Source organism: Euprymna scolopes, chromosome 4 (genome assembly GCF_053919585.1).
Source record: "Euprymna scolopes isolate OS-2025 chromosome 4, ASM5391958v1, whole genome shotgun sequence".
NCBI lineage: Eukaryota > Metazoa > Mollusca > Cephalopoda > Sepiida > Sepiolidae > Euprymna > Euprymna scolopes.
Genome location: NC_136485.1, coordinates 138928600 through 138944688, shown reverse-complemented (window position 1 = coordinate 138944688; position 16089 = coordinate 138928600). Strand labels below are relative to the sequence as shown.

General features: G+C 36.2%; 1 protein-coding gene across 1 annotated transcript in view; it reads left to right on the top strand.

Annotated features, from left to right (window-relative positions):
* Positions 1–16089, top strand: part of LOC145269462 (metabotropic glutamate receptor 7-like) — a 202931-nt gene that overhangs the window by 149742 nt on the left and 37100 nt on the right. Inside the window, exon 3 of the mRNA XM_080125159.1 lies at positions 6523–6693. Within this exon, the coding sequence (XP_079981285.1) occupies positions 6523–6693 (171 nt within the window). The remainder of the gene's footprint in view (positions 1–6522; positions 6694–16089) is intronic.

The following is a 16089-nucleotide window of genomic DNA, read 5'->3' as shown; positions in this document are numbered from 1 at the left end:
GGAGAATAATAAACAAGTACTACACTTCATCTTTTTTTGTCATCCTTTGATGGCCTTATTCCAAATTTGTGAAATTGTATTTTTATTTTTTGGAAATAAATTATTCAAAACATAGTATCTGACTGTGGCACTTTCTATTTTTGTCCTAATACAAGAAAATAACTTTATACAATTGCTATGGACTGATTTCTTTTACCTTTTGGCTGAGATCAACCCGCTTGTTTTTTTTTGTTTCTTTTTTTTTCTTCCACTTACACCCCACTCTCACTTAGAGATCAACCAGCTTATTTTCGGTTCTAAACAAACTGGAAAACAGTGGCTGGTCTATAATTTAAAAATGGTTGAGAGGGTCTTACTAACCCATTTTTTTTTTTTTTTTTTTTTGCTTTTGTTTTTTTCTCCACTCCCCATTTTCTTCCAATGAAGTCTTTGTGTGTATATATGTATATTCATGAAAAACTAAAAATGTCAAATCAATTTGGGGGATATTTTAAATAGGACGACTCTTGTGTAAATGTGGTATTGTGGTGATCGAGATGAATCTAATTAAGTGTAAGGTAGACATTTGTGATCAAGGATAATCAACGACACCGATTTACCCCACGTTTTTTAAATGGCTTTGTGTTGAATTTGTTAAAATTGTTATTGTTCTGCAAATAAAAATTTCAAAGTGTAGTATCTGTTCTGATACTACACTGATACTAGTATACTGCACTAAACAAATGAAACAACAACGTGACGGCTAATGTTGCTCTTGCTACTACACTTAATTTGTTCTGTCCTCGGTCAGCGAAGGAGAAATGAAATACTTATAGACTGAAGCAACGTTTATTTTTGTCCCATTTCAGAGTGCTCTATTTTAAGGAGTTGGAGTTACCAAACATTAAAAACCGACTTTGTTGTCTCATTTTGCCCATGTGGAGAGATGAATAAATAGCAAGATGAACCTAATTATCCTATTAGGCTTCATCGACAATTCAAAAAAATTCTCTTTTATTTTGTTCTAGCTGGGGATGGGGCATCCTACCGGATGCCAGACATTCACCTGTTATTTCATACATTCCAACCGAGGGATCTTTTAAAGATTCTAACCATCCCTTTAAGTGCAATTGTTTGAATCTCTCTTGCACTTGGTTCACCGGGTATATTTGCCAAGTAGTTTTTGGAATTCTTTTTCATGAGTCCGGTAGTTCCTATAATTGCTGGAATCACGGAAATCTTCCTAAGATTACGTTTTCTTTCCATATCGTATATAAAACCTTGGTATTTCATTATCTTTTCCTGCCCTACTCTGTATAATCAAGCATCATTGGGGATACTAACTTCTACTAAGGTTGCTTCTTTCTTCTTCTTGTCGATTATCGCTATGCCAGGTCTAATAGCTCCGTTTTCTAGGCATGTACGTGCATTAATTACATAGTCACGATGGATGGTGTATGACTTATTTCCAACTGTTCTTTCTGGTATATTTTCGCAGGACTTGCTGTTACATTCGATATTTGTATTTGCTTATGTCATTACTTATGTCTTTAAAAGTAATGGATACAACTGGAAATGGTGCCTGTGCAATTAGGAAGTTAAATCAAAGCAACGGTTACACAATCTCACTCTGCGTTTCTTCTTATCTGGCATTACTTTAATACAATAACAGTGGAGAAAAATCCATAATTACCAGAAGTAATGTACGAAAAGTATTTTTTTTACTCACGTTCACCTTTAAGAACGCATATCGCCACTAGGACATAAGGGGCTACTATTTAGGACCATGCCTAAGAAAGATTAACAAGATGTTGGTTTACGATACATTTAAACTTCTGCATATCATTAGTCAGGGAAGCAGGTAGCAGGAAGGGAATTTCAAGTTTAGCTGTTCAAGGAAGAAACTATTAGAGTAGAAAGCTTTCTGGCATTTAGAGACAACAGTGAAGGGGTGAGATTTTGTTGCTAAGCAAGTTTGTTGGAGATATGTATCTCGAGGCCACACAGGTGCAACAAGTTTATCAGAGCACATTTCATTAAAATATTTGTAAAACAGGCACAGAGATGCAACATTGTGACGATGGGACAGGGGTTGGGGCTTAGTTGACAAAGTGGGACCTATTAGATTGAAAACTTTTTTTAACCCTATCCAAGGGGGAGAGGCCAGTGATAGATGGACCAGCTCAGATGTGGCAACAATACTCCATGCATGGGCGAATGCTGGCCTTGTAGGGGTACAGGATACTCTCAGGTGTAAGTAGTCTTCTAGTTCAATAAAGGGACTCCACCTTCTTTGCAGCAGCCTTTGCAATGTCCTCAATGTATTTGTTTCAGTTCATATTGGTGTTACTTACGTTTTCCTTCTATAAAAGTTGCTCTACTAATACTTTAAAACATAACCCACTCTAGTGATTTCATCTATCTGTCATCTAGGAGTAGAGATGGGTTCATACCTTACCCCAGGTGCATTAGATAAGATGACTTACATTATAACTAAAAATAATGTCAGAGAAGTACTAGTGTTACTTACAAGGTTTTATTCTGCTGTCTTACTAATATTTGAGAAGCTGATTTTATAGTACTATTTTACCTACATCTAGAGGGAAATAGAAATGGGTTCATACCTTCCCTAGTGTATTAGATAAAAAAAAAACTTTTACATAATGACAAGAAGTAATGTCGGAGAAGTACTAGTGTTACTTAAGAGGTTTCATTCTGCTAGCTTACTAATATTTAAGAATCTAGTTTTAACACATCTATATCTAGAGGGAAGTAGAGATGGGTTCATACCTTCCCCAAGGATATTATAGAAATTGACTTTACAGCGACTTTCACTTTTAAACTTAAAGCACCTAATATTGGTAAATGGTCACTCATCCGAGTACTGACCAGATTAAATATTGCTTGACTTATGTAAACTGGGTAGTGTTTCAGTGTGACACAAACAGTTAGCATTTGTCATCAAAAAAAAAATAAAATAAAATAAACCGTCAGCATCTGCTATTAAAACGGTAAACAATAAACTTCTGTCATAAAAACTTGGGAAAAAAAGACGTGTGCATCTTGTCAACTTGTGCGTTTTCAATTGTTTCATTAGAAAGAACAAATGGACACCAAATGCAAAACACTCAAAACCAGTTTTCTGCTGTCAAAGGAGGATTAGTTTGAAAATGCTGCATGCACTTAGTATGACTCACTATCTAGCATGTAATATCTATTATTATAAAGTCGTATTCCTGTCTGTTCGTTTGCTTGTTTACAATTTGATGAATATGTACAAAGGGTACACCATTTTACAAATTCATTTTCATACTAAAAATAGGCGTGGTCAATGTAATTTCGTAGTGAACATAAGTCGAGATTCCAACCATGACGTTCAGAAACGCGACGGCAGAAACTTTTTTCTTTTTTTTTTTTTTTTACACAGGAATCATCACTTATTAAGGCCCGGAGGCCACTCGAGAATAAGGGTTAATGTGTTTACATTAGTCAATGTGATTATAGCGTAGTAAACATAAGTAGTGGAAATTTTGTAAATTGGATTACTTAGGGGGATGTTTCATCAAGAACTTGTTTACATTGGACTTGAGAACAATCAGATTGTAGTCAGCTGGAAAACAGGCAATCGGAAGAGAGTTCCATAGACGTGCAGTTCTAAGGAAGAAGTTTTGTTCATGGAATCCACATTTAGGTTTAGGCACAGATAAAGAGTGTGATAAATTATTGATAGTAGTTTTGGCTAGACGAGTGTTTTTCGTGAAAGTTTGGTTGGAGTGGAGACTATAGATTGAAGCTCAGTTGAGCACTTGCCATGACAATAACGATAAAGCAGAGACAGGCTCGCAACATCTCTTCTGTGGGAAAGAGGTTGCAGAGAAGAGAAAAGGGCATCCCCCACTAAGCTATGAAGTCTATTTTGAACTCTGTCAATGCAGGATAAGTTGCTTTTAGCAGTTCTTGCCCAGATGTGGCAACAGTACTCCATCGTTGGCTGTACCTGGCTTTTATATAGGTAGAGAATTGCATCAGGAGTGAGATATCTACTGGAGCAGTAGAAGGATCCCAATATTTTTCCAGCGACCTTTGCAATGGATTTGATATACGTGTTCCATTTCAGGTCAAGAGTAAAGGTCAAGCCCAGAAGCTTGTCAAAACATGAAGGCTCCCCAAGACGAGAGCCATTCATTTTAACTGATGTCAGATTGGCATCAGAGCGTAGATAGTGTAGAGATAGAAGCTTGGTTTTAGATGTATTAAAAGTAACCAGCCACCTCTTTCCCCATTGTACCACATGCTTAAGATCAGAGGAGAGAGAATTGCAGAGAACTTGGTCGTTTACGGTCTTTGATGTGCTACCATAGATTGTAGTGTCATCAGCATAAATGTTTACGAATGATGTAAGGATGTGATTTGGAAGATCATTAATGTAGATCAGGAAGAGAGTTGGACCCAGGATGGACCCCTGAGGGACTCCAGCATTAATACTGAGAGCTTCTGATTTCTGCCCATCAACCACTACTCTTATGAATCTATCAGAGAGAAATGATTTAATAATTGAGAAGATATTATAAGCTACACCATAGCTGGAGAATGGCCTTTCTGCTGTCGGACTGATGCAAAACGTTCTGTGTAGCCCTAGGATGTTCATCCTCCCAGGCCTTTGGGAGGAGCAAGTTTATCACTTGTTGGCTGAGGCGCCCACATTGGGGAATACCGACGGGGCTACTCAGACTTATTTTTGCAGAGTGCTTCTCTTGTTGGGGCGCTGGCCCATTTTACCACCTTCTGACCTTGTGCCGCATCCTTCTGCGGTGAGAGAGTGATAAATATTGGACCATTACACACTTACATTCCAACATGATTTCTCTATATGCTATTTATCTAAAGGGAATCTACATTTAAGAAATGAAGTCATCTGTATATTTAAAGAAAATTTATTTTTATAATTAGATCATTGTTATTAATTGTTTGTTGTGATAGAATTGTCTTCATTGTTCTATTTAGAAATCTCATTTAAAGTTGATTTATTTAATTTATTTTTAATTTCATTTATATTTAATTAATTTTCAATTATTATTAGCTGACACAAGTTGACTTTCAAAACGGAAGTAAGTTTATGTATTTAAACTGTGAGAGTTATTTCCCCTTTGATTTTCATAGACAAAATTTTTCTGGAGGTTGAAGATTCAATTATGAAAAGTACAACTGTGAATTAATTGAGACTTCTACTTAGTCCTGGCTGACTGAACGAGGGCATGTTACCCTTGTGGATTAAATAAAGGATTCCATTCGAAATTACGTGCAGTTTTCCCGGTTCGGTAGAAAGATTCCCGAATTCAACTAGATGCACCTGAATATATACGTAAACATTGCCTGCATGACACTCAAGATGAGAACGGTTGTCCGAATAATCGAAATAATTTGAATTATCAATCGTCATCGAAAAAAATCAGAAACAAATATGTCTTTTGTTTAAATGAATTTTATTTTTAATTTTAATAAGTATGTTTATTGAAAGAGATCCTGCATTTGTTTGGTCTTCAAACCGTTAAATTTTGTATCCCAATATCAACAGTGCTTACTATGAACAGTGGATTTTCTATTATTTAACACATACGCGCTCGACCAGCGCCTTAAAATGTATTGGACATATAGATCTTATATCGCACCAACATCTGAAGACGTGCCAAGCATTACCATCACTATGGAATGTAAAAAAAAAAAAAGAAAAAAAAAAAAGAATTGTCCTGGTGAAGATTTTGTTATGAATCGAAATATCAAATTTAATTTTGATAAATAAATATGTTCATTTATTGAATGAGATTCTGCTCTTGTTTTTTGGTCTTTAAACCGTTAAATTTTGGATTTTAAATTAATGTGTGTGTGTGTGTGTGTGTGGGTGTGGGTGTGCGTGTGTGTGTGTGTGTGTGGGTGTATGTTTAAGCAGCATCTTCTCGTTCAAACAAATGTTATTGAAGAGCACCGAATGCTTCTATTTTATTATCTTCTTTTTCATCTTCTCCAATCTCCAAATAGTTTTCTTTGTTTGTTTGTTTGTTTTTTCAAAATCGTACAAGTTGGATCCATAGCGAGCGCTTACGACAGAGATACCTCTATCATCCTCAGGCATGTTGTGTTGTAGAAATTATGTTTTTTTTTTCCTTTTCCTAATTATATATATATATATATATATATATATATATATATATATATATATATATATATATATATATATATATATATATATATATATATACGTATTTTTATCACGGTCACATGGTGGCTTATGAATTAGGTGGGCGGACTTTTTTATTTTATATATATTTTTTATTTTAGATATATATATATTTGCAAACGTTTTTTAAAATATGTTTGCAAAAGAGAAACAACAGAAGACTTTTGTCTTTCTTTCCTCTCTCTCTCTCTCTCTCTCTCTCTCTCTCTCTCTCTCTTTCCTCTCTCTTTTTTTCGTCTTTCCTTTATTTTCTTTCCTTTGTTCTTGTTCGCGTTGGTTAATTTTCAACTTGATGTTATTCGTTTCAGATAAATGCTAAATCCCGGAGTCCACTTTTGCGAACAATTGGAAGATTCCCATACCTCCATCATTCAGTGCCTTCCTACTTCCAGCAATTGAGTGTTGTCGTGGAAGTCCTTCAGTATTTCCATTGGTCTTACATACATGTGATTTTTGAAGATTCAGAATATGGCTCTAATGTAAGAAAACCTTCACTTTATTTTTAGAAAACCTTGAACGATTGTATTAAATTGTGTACAAAATTTCCAACTCCTCTACAAGAAATATAATTTATCATACTATAGTCCTATTTGAGGACAGTGTTTGATGATGCATGGAAGTGAAACCTGGTCAATGAGAGTTGAGTATATACGTTGGATGGAAAGAAATGGTGTAAGAATCATACAACGAAAGTATCCTGTACCTCTATAAGGCCACCATTCGCCCATGTATGGAGTATTGCTGTCACATCTGGGCTGGTGCATCTGCTACTAGTCTCTCGCTTCTTGACAAGGTTCAAAAGAGAGTCGCAAACCTGATAGGCCCTGAACTGGCATCTAAGCTTCAGCCTATGTCCCATCGACGAAATGTTGCATCCCTCTGCCTTTTCTACAAGTATTTTAGTGGTGAATGCTCCGACGAACTGCAATCACTTGTGATCCCACGACGTGAGCACCCTCCACAAACCCGACAGGCTGCTAAATCCCACCCCCACACTGTAGAGATCCCTAGATGTAAAAAATCTTTCTACTCCAATAGTTTCTTCCTCAGAACCGCTAGACTTTGGAATTCTATTCCAGGTCTCTGCTTCCCCAACAGTACTGACGTGCAGAAGTTCAAGTGTTATGTGAACCGACATCTTGCTGCCCAAATCCCTACATAGTACCCCAGTAGCTGTTGCCCATGATAGTAGCCCGCTACACCAAAGTGGCAATTTGCCTTGTTTGGGGTGAAAATGTAATAAAAACAAAAATTTTTTAAATAGATGTGTAATATGAGTCTTGAAGATAGGCTTAGGTCTGATGAGTTAAGGTTAAAGATTAAATCAGGACAGTATAGGGAGATGTGTGCAGAACAGGAAACTTCGTTAGTTTGGTCACATTGAAAGAATGTATGGAAGTGATTTTTGAAGATTCAAAATTTGCCTCCAATGTAAGAAAATCACTTTTTCAGCAAACCTTGAACGATTGTATTAATCGAGGTACAAAATTCAAAAGTCTGCCGCCAGAGATATAATGTATTATTCAAGATTACCCTCATACAGAGTGTGTAGTCCATTTAAGGACAGTATGCGATGATGTATGGAAGTGATGTACTAAATAAAAGTACATCTACATCTTTCCTCCTGCAATATTATGATTGGCTCGTTACGCTATGAAGGCCAGCTGGTAGAGGCATTTGGGAGAGACGTCAAAAGATACACAAGCCTCACGCTACAAACTCTGCTGCATCTTTGATACTCGTCTATACTGCGACATGCCAGATTTATTACTCGAACTAAAGTAATACTGCTCAGCTACTTCAAATGTGCCGAACAGGGCCTGAGCAACACCGGAGAAAGAAGGAAGAAGTGATAAAGTGGTGCCCTGACTCAGCGGGACAGTTGTAAGCATCTCTATTAAATCAGAAGAAGAGATCACGTAGGTGACAGGAAATCTATCAGATGGCAACATATTCTATTTTTAGATATGATGCAGGATTGGAGCCAAAGAGCGAATGACGTCATGCATGTGTCGATTGGTGACGGGTAAAAATAAAGAGAAAAAGAACAAAAGATATTCTTTCTCGCTCAGTTGACGTCGGCGTGAAGAGGCGTGAAGAGGCGCATTTTTTATTTATTTATTTTTTTTTTTTTTTGTACTTGGGCAAAAAGGGCTTAGTCGTAGTAATCGCACATGGAGCAATGATGGGGTACAATTTCCGGCGCCGAAAGGTACAAAGTCCCTCATTGGATATTATGGCGAGGATGGACTCAAAGATGCATGACTATTTCTGTAAATTGGAACTTTTACGCAATGAACCGGATACATCCTCCCGGAGTAGCGAGACGATTACGGATTATGCAAAAAAAAAAAAAAAAAAAAAAACACAGGTTGGTCATATTTTCTCTTGCTAGCCCACTCATGTCAAGTTCTTACCTCCCTCGTCTCATGTGAAAAAAAAAAAAAAAACTTTTCTATATTCTTTAAGGACTCGTGGATACAGCCAAGGCCCACTGAGTCGTCCACTAAACATTCAGTCAAGAAAACGTCTCCGTGCTTAAACCCTCATCTTTCCTACATTTCCAGAGACTCATTGGGTCGTTCCATTGAACATTCAGTCGAGAAAACTTCTCTATGATTAAAACCTATCAGACTTTCTAATTACCGGGGGGGGGGCCTGAAAGACTCTTTAAGTTTGATACATGTATTTTATCCTTATTCTGTCTGTTGACTATATGCTTTTATTTCAGCGCCGTTCAAGTGTTGATTGTTTTTATAAAAAAATAATAAATAAATAAAAGCCGGGCAAAAAAAATCAATGAAAAAGATATGAAAATCTAATTATTTAGATTTTTAATTATTATTGCCATTCTGTTCGTTTTCTCTTTCTCCTTGTGCTGATCTCTCTACTTTCCTGCTGGACTGCCGACTCTATGCTCTTTTATTTTAGCTATGTTTTCATAACCGTTTGCACAGAGGATTACAAGGAATACAAGCCTAACATCCTATTTGCCTAGACCCGACGAAAGCCAACTAAGAGCTTTGATATCCGAGGGTTGAATATCTAATGGGAATCAGTCGAGTGGCGCATCTTCGGTGGTAAATTCCCTTACCCTTCAAGAAATGTCGATGCACGCACTAACCCTAAGTCTGAGTGTTAGGGCCAAAGTTAATTCTGTGCTCCGTAACCGGATTGAGGATGTAATATCAGGAATCATATTGCATGGGAAGGAATGGTATATGAATAATATGATGGATATGTAACGTCAGTATTAAAGATAGGCCTAGATCTGATGATCTAAAAGAAAGATTAAATCAGGATAGTATAGAAAGATGTGTGCAGAACAGGAGACTTCGTTGATTTGGTCACATTGAAAGAATGTATAGAAATGCTTGGGTTAGTAGGTATAGAATAAGCTAAGGAAAACATGGGCTGAAATGATAAGGATGGATTTGGGAGAAAGAGGAATAAATAAAGACTAGGTGGGAAATGAATAGAAAGATAAGTTTGGAAGACAATTTTTAAAAACCATGTCAGCATGAATAACAGATTTTGACCTTCGGGCCAAGATCAAAGTGTAGTATCTTTTCATCAGATGCTATACTTCAATTTCTTGTTCTCTTTCAGTGGAGGAGAGATCCTTTACGACTGAGACAATTTCTATTTTTGTTCCTTTTCTTCACGTTAAAAAACGACCCTGGTACCTAACTCTGTCCCGTGGGGAGGCATTCTAAATAGGAACAACGAGAAGCAAAGGTTGCACAATCTACAGCAGAAAGAAAATACAGCACCTGGTATTCCAAAATGTTCACCAATTGATCAAGCTTAATATAAACCAACACCTGGTTAATCTCTCCTAGGCCTGGTCCGAAAAAGTAGCCCCTTACGTTTAAGTGACGATACGGCTTGTTAGGGGTGTACGTGAGTACAAAAAATAACAACAAAAAAAAACGTTGCATAACTTTGGGGATCTAATGGGAATCGGCATGTCAACTTGATTATGCTGTGATGTTGCGAGCCTGCTTTATCGTTATTTTCATGGCAAGTGCTCGTCTGAGCTCCAATCTCTGGTCCCCCTGGCCTGACTTTCACAAAAAACACTCGTCTACCTGAAACCACGATCAATAATTTTAATGATAATTAAGTAAGTAACATCGTTTTTGATTAAAAGGACATATTTTTACAAAAATCGATTTGTCGCCTCTTTTTGAACAAGCACCTTTTTCCATTTACTAATGTTATCACTTATCAAAGCCAAAAACTATGCGAGGATGAGAGTCAATAAGATAGATGGGTTGTCAGTTGAATGATGAATAATATTATGAGAAAATTGAAACTGGAGTTTTCAATCTAATAAGTCCCACTTTGTCAACTAAGCTCCAATCCTTGTCTCATCGCTGCAATGTTGCCAATGTGCCAGTTCTACAAATATATTAATGGAATATGCTCTGATGAACTCTTTGTACTTGTGCCCCTTCGATATACATATCCCTGACAAACCCACTTAGCAACAAAATTTCACTCCTTCACTGTTGAGGTCCCTAAATGCTAGAAAGCTTTCTACTCTAATAGTTTTTTCCCTCGATCAGCTAATCTTTGGAATTCCCTTCCTGCTACCTGCTTCTCTGACTGTGTAGGAGTTTAAATGTAATGTAAACCAACATCTTGTTAATCTTTCCTAGACATGAGCCCAAATAGTAGCTCCTTATATCCAAGTGGTAATATGCCTTGTTAGGGGTGAACATGAGTTAAAAAAAAAACAAAAAAAAAAACAAGTACTTGATCACTCTGGGTTTCATCCATGCCAGTGTAGACAGTAACAATGTAGGGCTAACTCCAGTTTGGGCATTGTCAGCATCAATAGTAGGAAGTTAGAATTATATTGTGAAGATGCATAACACAACTCTACCGAACCATAGTCCTGCATCCTCAGAAAGATTGAATTAGTAAGAACCTAGCGTTCGCTCACTTAGTATGAATCATGATTCTACCGTTTGCACCAGCTTCCCTGATATATTTCTAGCCAGAATCCTTCTTAGAAAGATATGGAGTACTTACAGGAGGGAACACGTTAAGGTTGCCAACATCCTAAGTAAAAAGGTTTCTAGATTCGAACCTGGCACACCCAGATTATGAGTCCATGTCGTTAACCACTTAGCCACCATCACCCTGCATGTAATTGCTGTAACAAGTGTACTCTGACTAAGCTTATTTTGTTCCTATAGATAGTTCAGTCTCGAGAGGCAATGGACACCCTCTGTAAGAGTGTCTGTGTAGGGAGTTAATTGTAAACCAAGAGTTGCTTAATACCTAACTGCACCTCTCCTGAATCAGTACTTCTGGATTTGGGTGGCCAGTAACAGTTTGGGGCAACTAGAAACAATGTCGAGATACAGGCAGGGAGTTTTCACACATGGTACTCCCACACGGTTCTCTATATTAATACTGACCAGGCTCAACGTTGCTTAACTTCGATAATCTAATGGGTACCAGTGTGTCAACGTGATTATGCTGTATCTATAAAGCTTTTCTGACCTAAAATTACAGACTGCATCAATTATTTTACTTAGAGAAGAAAAGAGAGACAAAAAGCAAAACATTTCTTCTATTTCACTGTGAAAATAAAAACAGAGCTTAACTGCAGACCTCCTCCTTTGAAATCGTCATTAACATGTAAATGGGAAGAATAGATTATTATTTCCTTTCTTTATTCCTAAGACCAGTCGTTAGTGAATGCATTTGTTCATGTATATTGTTAAAAAATTCAAGGTCGTGTATCTTCATTTTTTTTTTTTTTTTTACTTTTTAAAAGAACAAAACTAAAAAGAAAGAAAACGAAATGACTCATGCTTTTGTGATATGTTATCAAAATGTTCCACTTATTTTTTGTTATTTCATTTTAAAAAATGATCTAAACTTTCACACGTATCTATAATTATTTGTATTGTGATGATACAGTTTTTTTAGGTGTATATAGTTAGCACCTATATAAAAATGACTAATTAGGCTGAACGTGCTAGCTTATAGACTACAAGTTAAATTCAGATCGACTATTGTCTGTTTGATCTTAGGTGACTATGCTTCTAAGCAATACCTCCTCCTTTAGGGATGGCGATGGGGTTACTCATTGTGGTCTCCTGCTTTAGGAGGCGGTTTTGGTTTATCGCTGTTCAGTTCACTTGCTTTTTAGCTCAGCTGGACTTCCAGCTTTAAAATTTGACCTTGTGTAACATCATACATTAATGGGAATGTGCGTAAATTCCAATACCTGCAGGCTCAACTTTGCAATTGTTGGCTTCCTCTATTCATTTTTTATTATTTGGATTATTTGAACAACTGTTCTCATCTTGAGTGTTACTTTGACAACCTTTCTGTTGATATAACCTCCAACTTTATCCAGGAGTAGCTTGTCAAACTTGAGAATCTTTGTATCAAACACGGACGTCTGCACAAAATTATGAAGAGAATTCTTTATTTAATCCGCAAGTACTTGTGGCGTAACTTATAAAGTATCAAGTAAAATTCAGTTCGAAGTGACACTCTTCTGGAGGTTAAAGGCTCAAACTTCAATGCAGGCCATACTGAGATTAAAATTGTGAATTACTTAAGATTTCTACCCGGTCATGACTGACGCAACGAAAGCATGCATGGATTAAATAAAGTGTTTCTTTCAAAATACTGTGAAGATTCCTGAGTTTGACAGAAAGATTCCTTAGGTTGATAAGATAAATATTAGGTTGGTGCAAAAAAATGTCGTTTTTTGTTGATGTTTTTTTTTTGTACATTGTACGACATTTCTTTTGCACCAACCTAATACAATTAAGTGACAGAAAAACAAGAAGGTTAAAAGAACATTTTTTTTATGTTTAGTTTTTGTATAAAAAATAGTATTATACATTCGGATCATAAAAATAAAGAAAATGAAAGTTTTTTTTTCTTAATAGAAAATTATGAAGCTAATTTGTATTCCAAAAAAAAAAAATAATGAACAGAAACACCAGAAGCATTATCGGTGATAACAATGCAGATCAATTGAGTCAATCAGTTTATTTATGCGAGAAACTGTTTCTGACAATGCTATTCTCGTATCATCATCGGCTTTCAAGTGATTTCTGGCCTTTGTTTTTATTGCTACTAAACTTGATTCGCATGAGTACGTAGTAACAAAAGGAAAAAGCACTTGGAAGGCACACAATAACCAAGTCAAAGCCATATTGAACATATTGTTGATATATATTCAATTGCTATAGGGTTATCTGCCCCTTTCCAAAACCCTTTTACTGTGGGGATTGAACATATAAATTCAGGTACGTTTCAAAGAAACATGACACAATCTGAACAAAAAAAGTATTATTTTTAAATTATCAGGTACTTCAATTATTTACCTCCCGACTATATAATTTTTTTACTCCCTTAGGGTAAATTTACCTCTGGTTAAAAACCGCTGCACTAAATATTATGTTCTGATTATAAACAAACTACTACTACTACTACTACTACTACTACTATTATTATTATTATTATTATTATTATTATTATTATAATAATAATAATAAGAAGAAGAAGAAGAAGAAGAAGAAGAAGCAGAAGAAGAAGAAGAAGAAGAAGAAGAAGAAGAAGAAGAAGAAGGCATTTCATGTTTGTCTCTACGTTATTAGCTTTCGAACATATTTTTAATGAAAATCAGCTCAGTGGTAACTGGTTATTAATCTGATAAAAAATAATCTGTAAAAAAAAATTCCATATCTACTTTAAAATAAGTTGTTACAAAATCAAATTATGTCATCCCATCGACTAAAGAAGTACAATTTTAAATTATTCGTATTATTTCGATATTTTCACAACGTTTCGGTCGATGTAACTTCCGGCCTTCTACAGGTGTATCTTGTCAAACTCGGGAATGTTTCTGCTGAACTCGAAATTTCGAACGGAACCCCTTATTTACTTCATGAGGATAGCATGTTCTTGTTCCGTCAGCCATGACTGGATAGAGGTCCTAAATAATTCACAATTGTATTTTTCGGTCATCCACATTGAGAAGTTAACTTTCAACTTTCAGGAGAATATCACTTGTACAATTGATTTTTCCAAGTATTGTAACCACTGCACTATAGGCCCTTGCAGACACTCAACAGTAGTCCGAAGAATCTAAATAATACAAATAACCAAGCCTCATCTAAAAAAATCAGAAACGTAATTGGAAATAAATGTGCTTAAAAAGGGGGTATTTGTCTTATTGACTTGAAGAATATTTTGCTGGCGATGATTTTTTTTATGGTAGAATAGTTAGCTGGAAATGACAATTATTTTTATGGAAGAAGAAAGAATGCTTTTTGTTGTTGTTATAATAGTATTGACAGACATTTTTTATTTCAAAAGAATTATTATTATTATTATTATTATTATTATTATTATTAACAGTTGCATGGAAAGAAATGATAAAAGAATGAGATGATTCACTTGTGATGTCTTAAAGCTCTGATGACCTCAGAGGAAGATCCAATCTGTACAGCATAGCAAGATACATGCAAAACAGGAGACTTTGATAGTATGGCCACGTTGAAAGAATGGATGAGAGTTCTTGGATTATATGAGGAGTAGTTAAGGTAGCATGTCCAGTTTACAGAGAGATTAATTTGGAAGTCAATTTTTAAAGCCATCCAGCACATGCCAGCATGCATAACGGATGCTAAACTGATGATAACGATAAATTAAGAAATATTCGTTACATTAATCGACGGAGTCAGACATAGCTTGAAGTTTATTTGTACCAAAAATAATTGGATTACAGAAAGGATTGTAGAATTTTATTAACGATTCTCTGGGTGGGTGACATTTAATTAGGATTCATGTTTCAGCATTAAATGAACTCAACAAATTATATATATACGACATAATCATGTTAATACACCGGTTCCCATCAGATCACCGAAGTTAAGCAACGATGACCCTGGTCATTACTAAAATAGGTGACCGATTTGGAAATTCCAGGCGCTGTATGTAAGAGGTCGTCAACGCCTCCCTACAAGAGTTGTAAAAACCTAACATCATCATCACCCCAAACGGGGATATACATGCGACTGGGGATCGCTTGTGAATTTCATACTTCCATGGAACTTCCTCCTTTGGAGGAAACCGGTTAAACCCAAAAAGGGTTCGTGCCATTTCAGACACAGACACAGACACACACACACACACAAACACACACGCATACACACACAACAAATTGATTTGTCCAAAAATCTATAGGTCAAATAAACCCTTAATTCTATGAGAAAATTAGAATCGCTCTGACTTCCATCCGGCCCTAATTGAAGTGAATGACTCTCATCTTGAGGAACCATCATGTCCTGACAAGCTTCTGAGACTGACCTTCACTCCTGATCTGAAATGGAACACATACATCAAATCTGTTGCCGAGATTGCTGGAAAAATAGTTGGATCATTCTATTGCTCCAGTAGGTATCTCTCTGCTTATGCAATTCTCTATCAGTATACAAGCAAAATATGTCCTAAAATGAAGTACTGTTGCCATACCTGGAAAGGAGCTGTTCAACATGACCCATCCTGCCTTGACAAAGTTCAAAACCGGCTTCAAAACATAGTAGGTGATGGCCTTTTCATACCCTGCAAATTTTTTTCCCCACAGAAGAGCCTGTCTCTGCACTGTCACTACCTTCATGGCAAGTGCTCTTGTCAAACTTTCACAAAAAACACTCGAGTACCTATAACCACTATCAATAATTTCGTCTACTCTCTATCTGCACTTAAATCTAAAAGCAGATTCCGTGAAGAAAGTTTCTGTTCCACTTGCCTGTTTCCGAATCGATTACAATATGGTAGCCTTCAAGTCCAATGTAAACAAGTTCCTGTTGAGCCGCCCCCTTAAATAA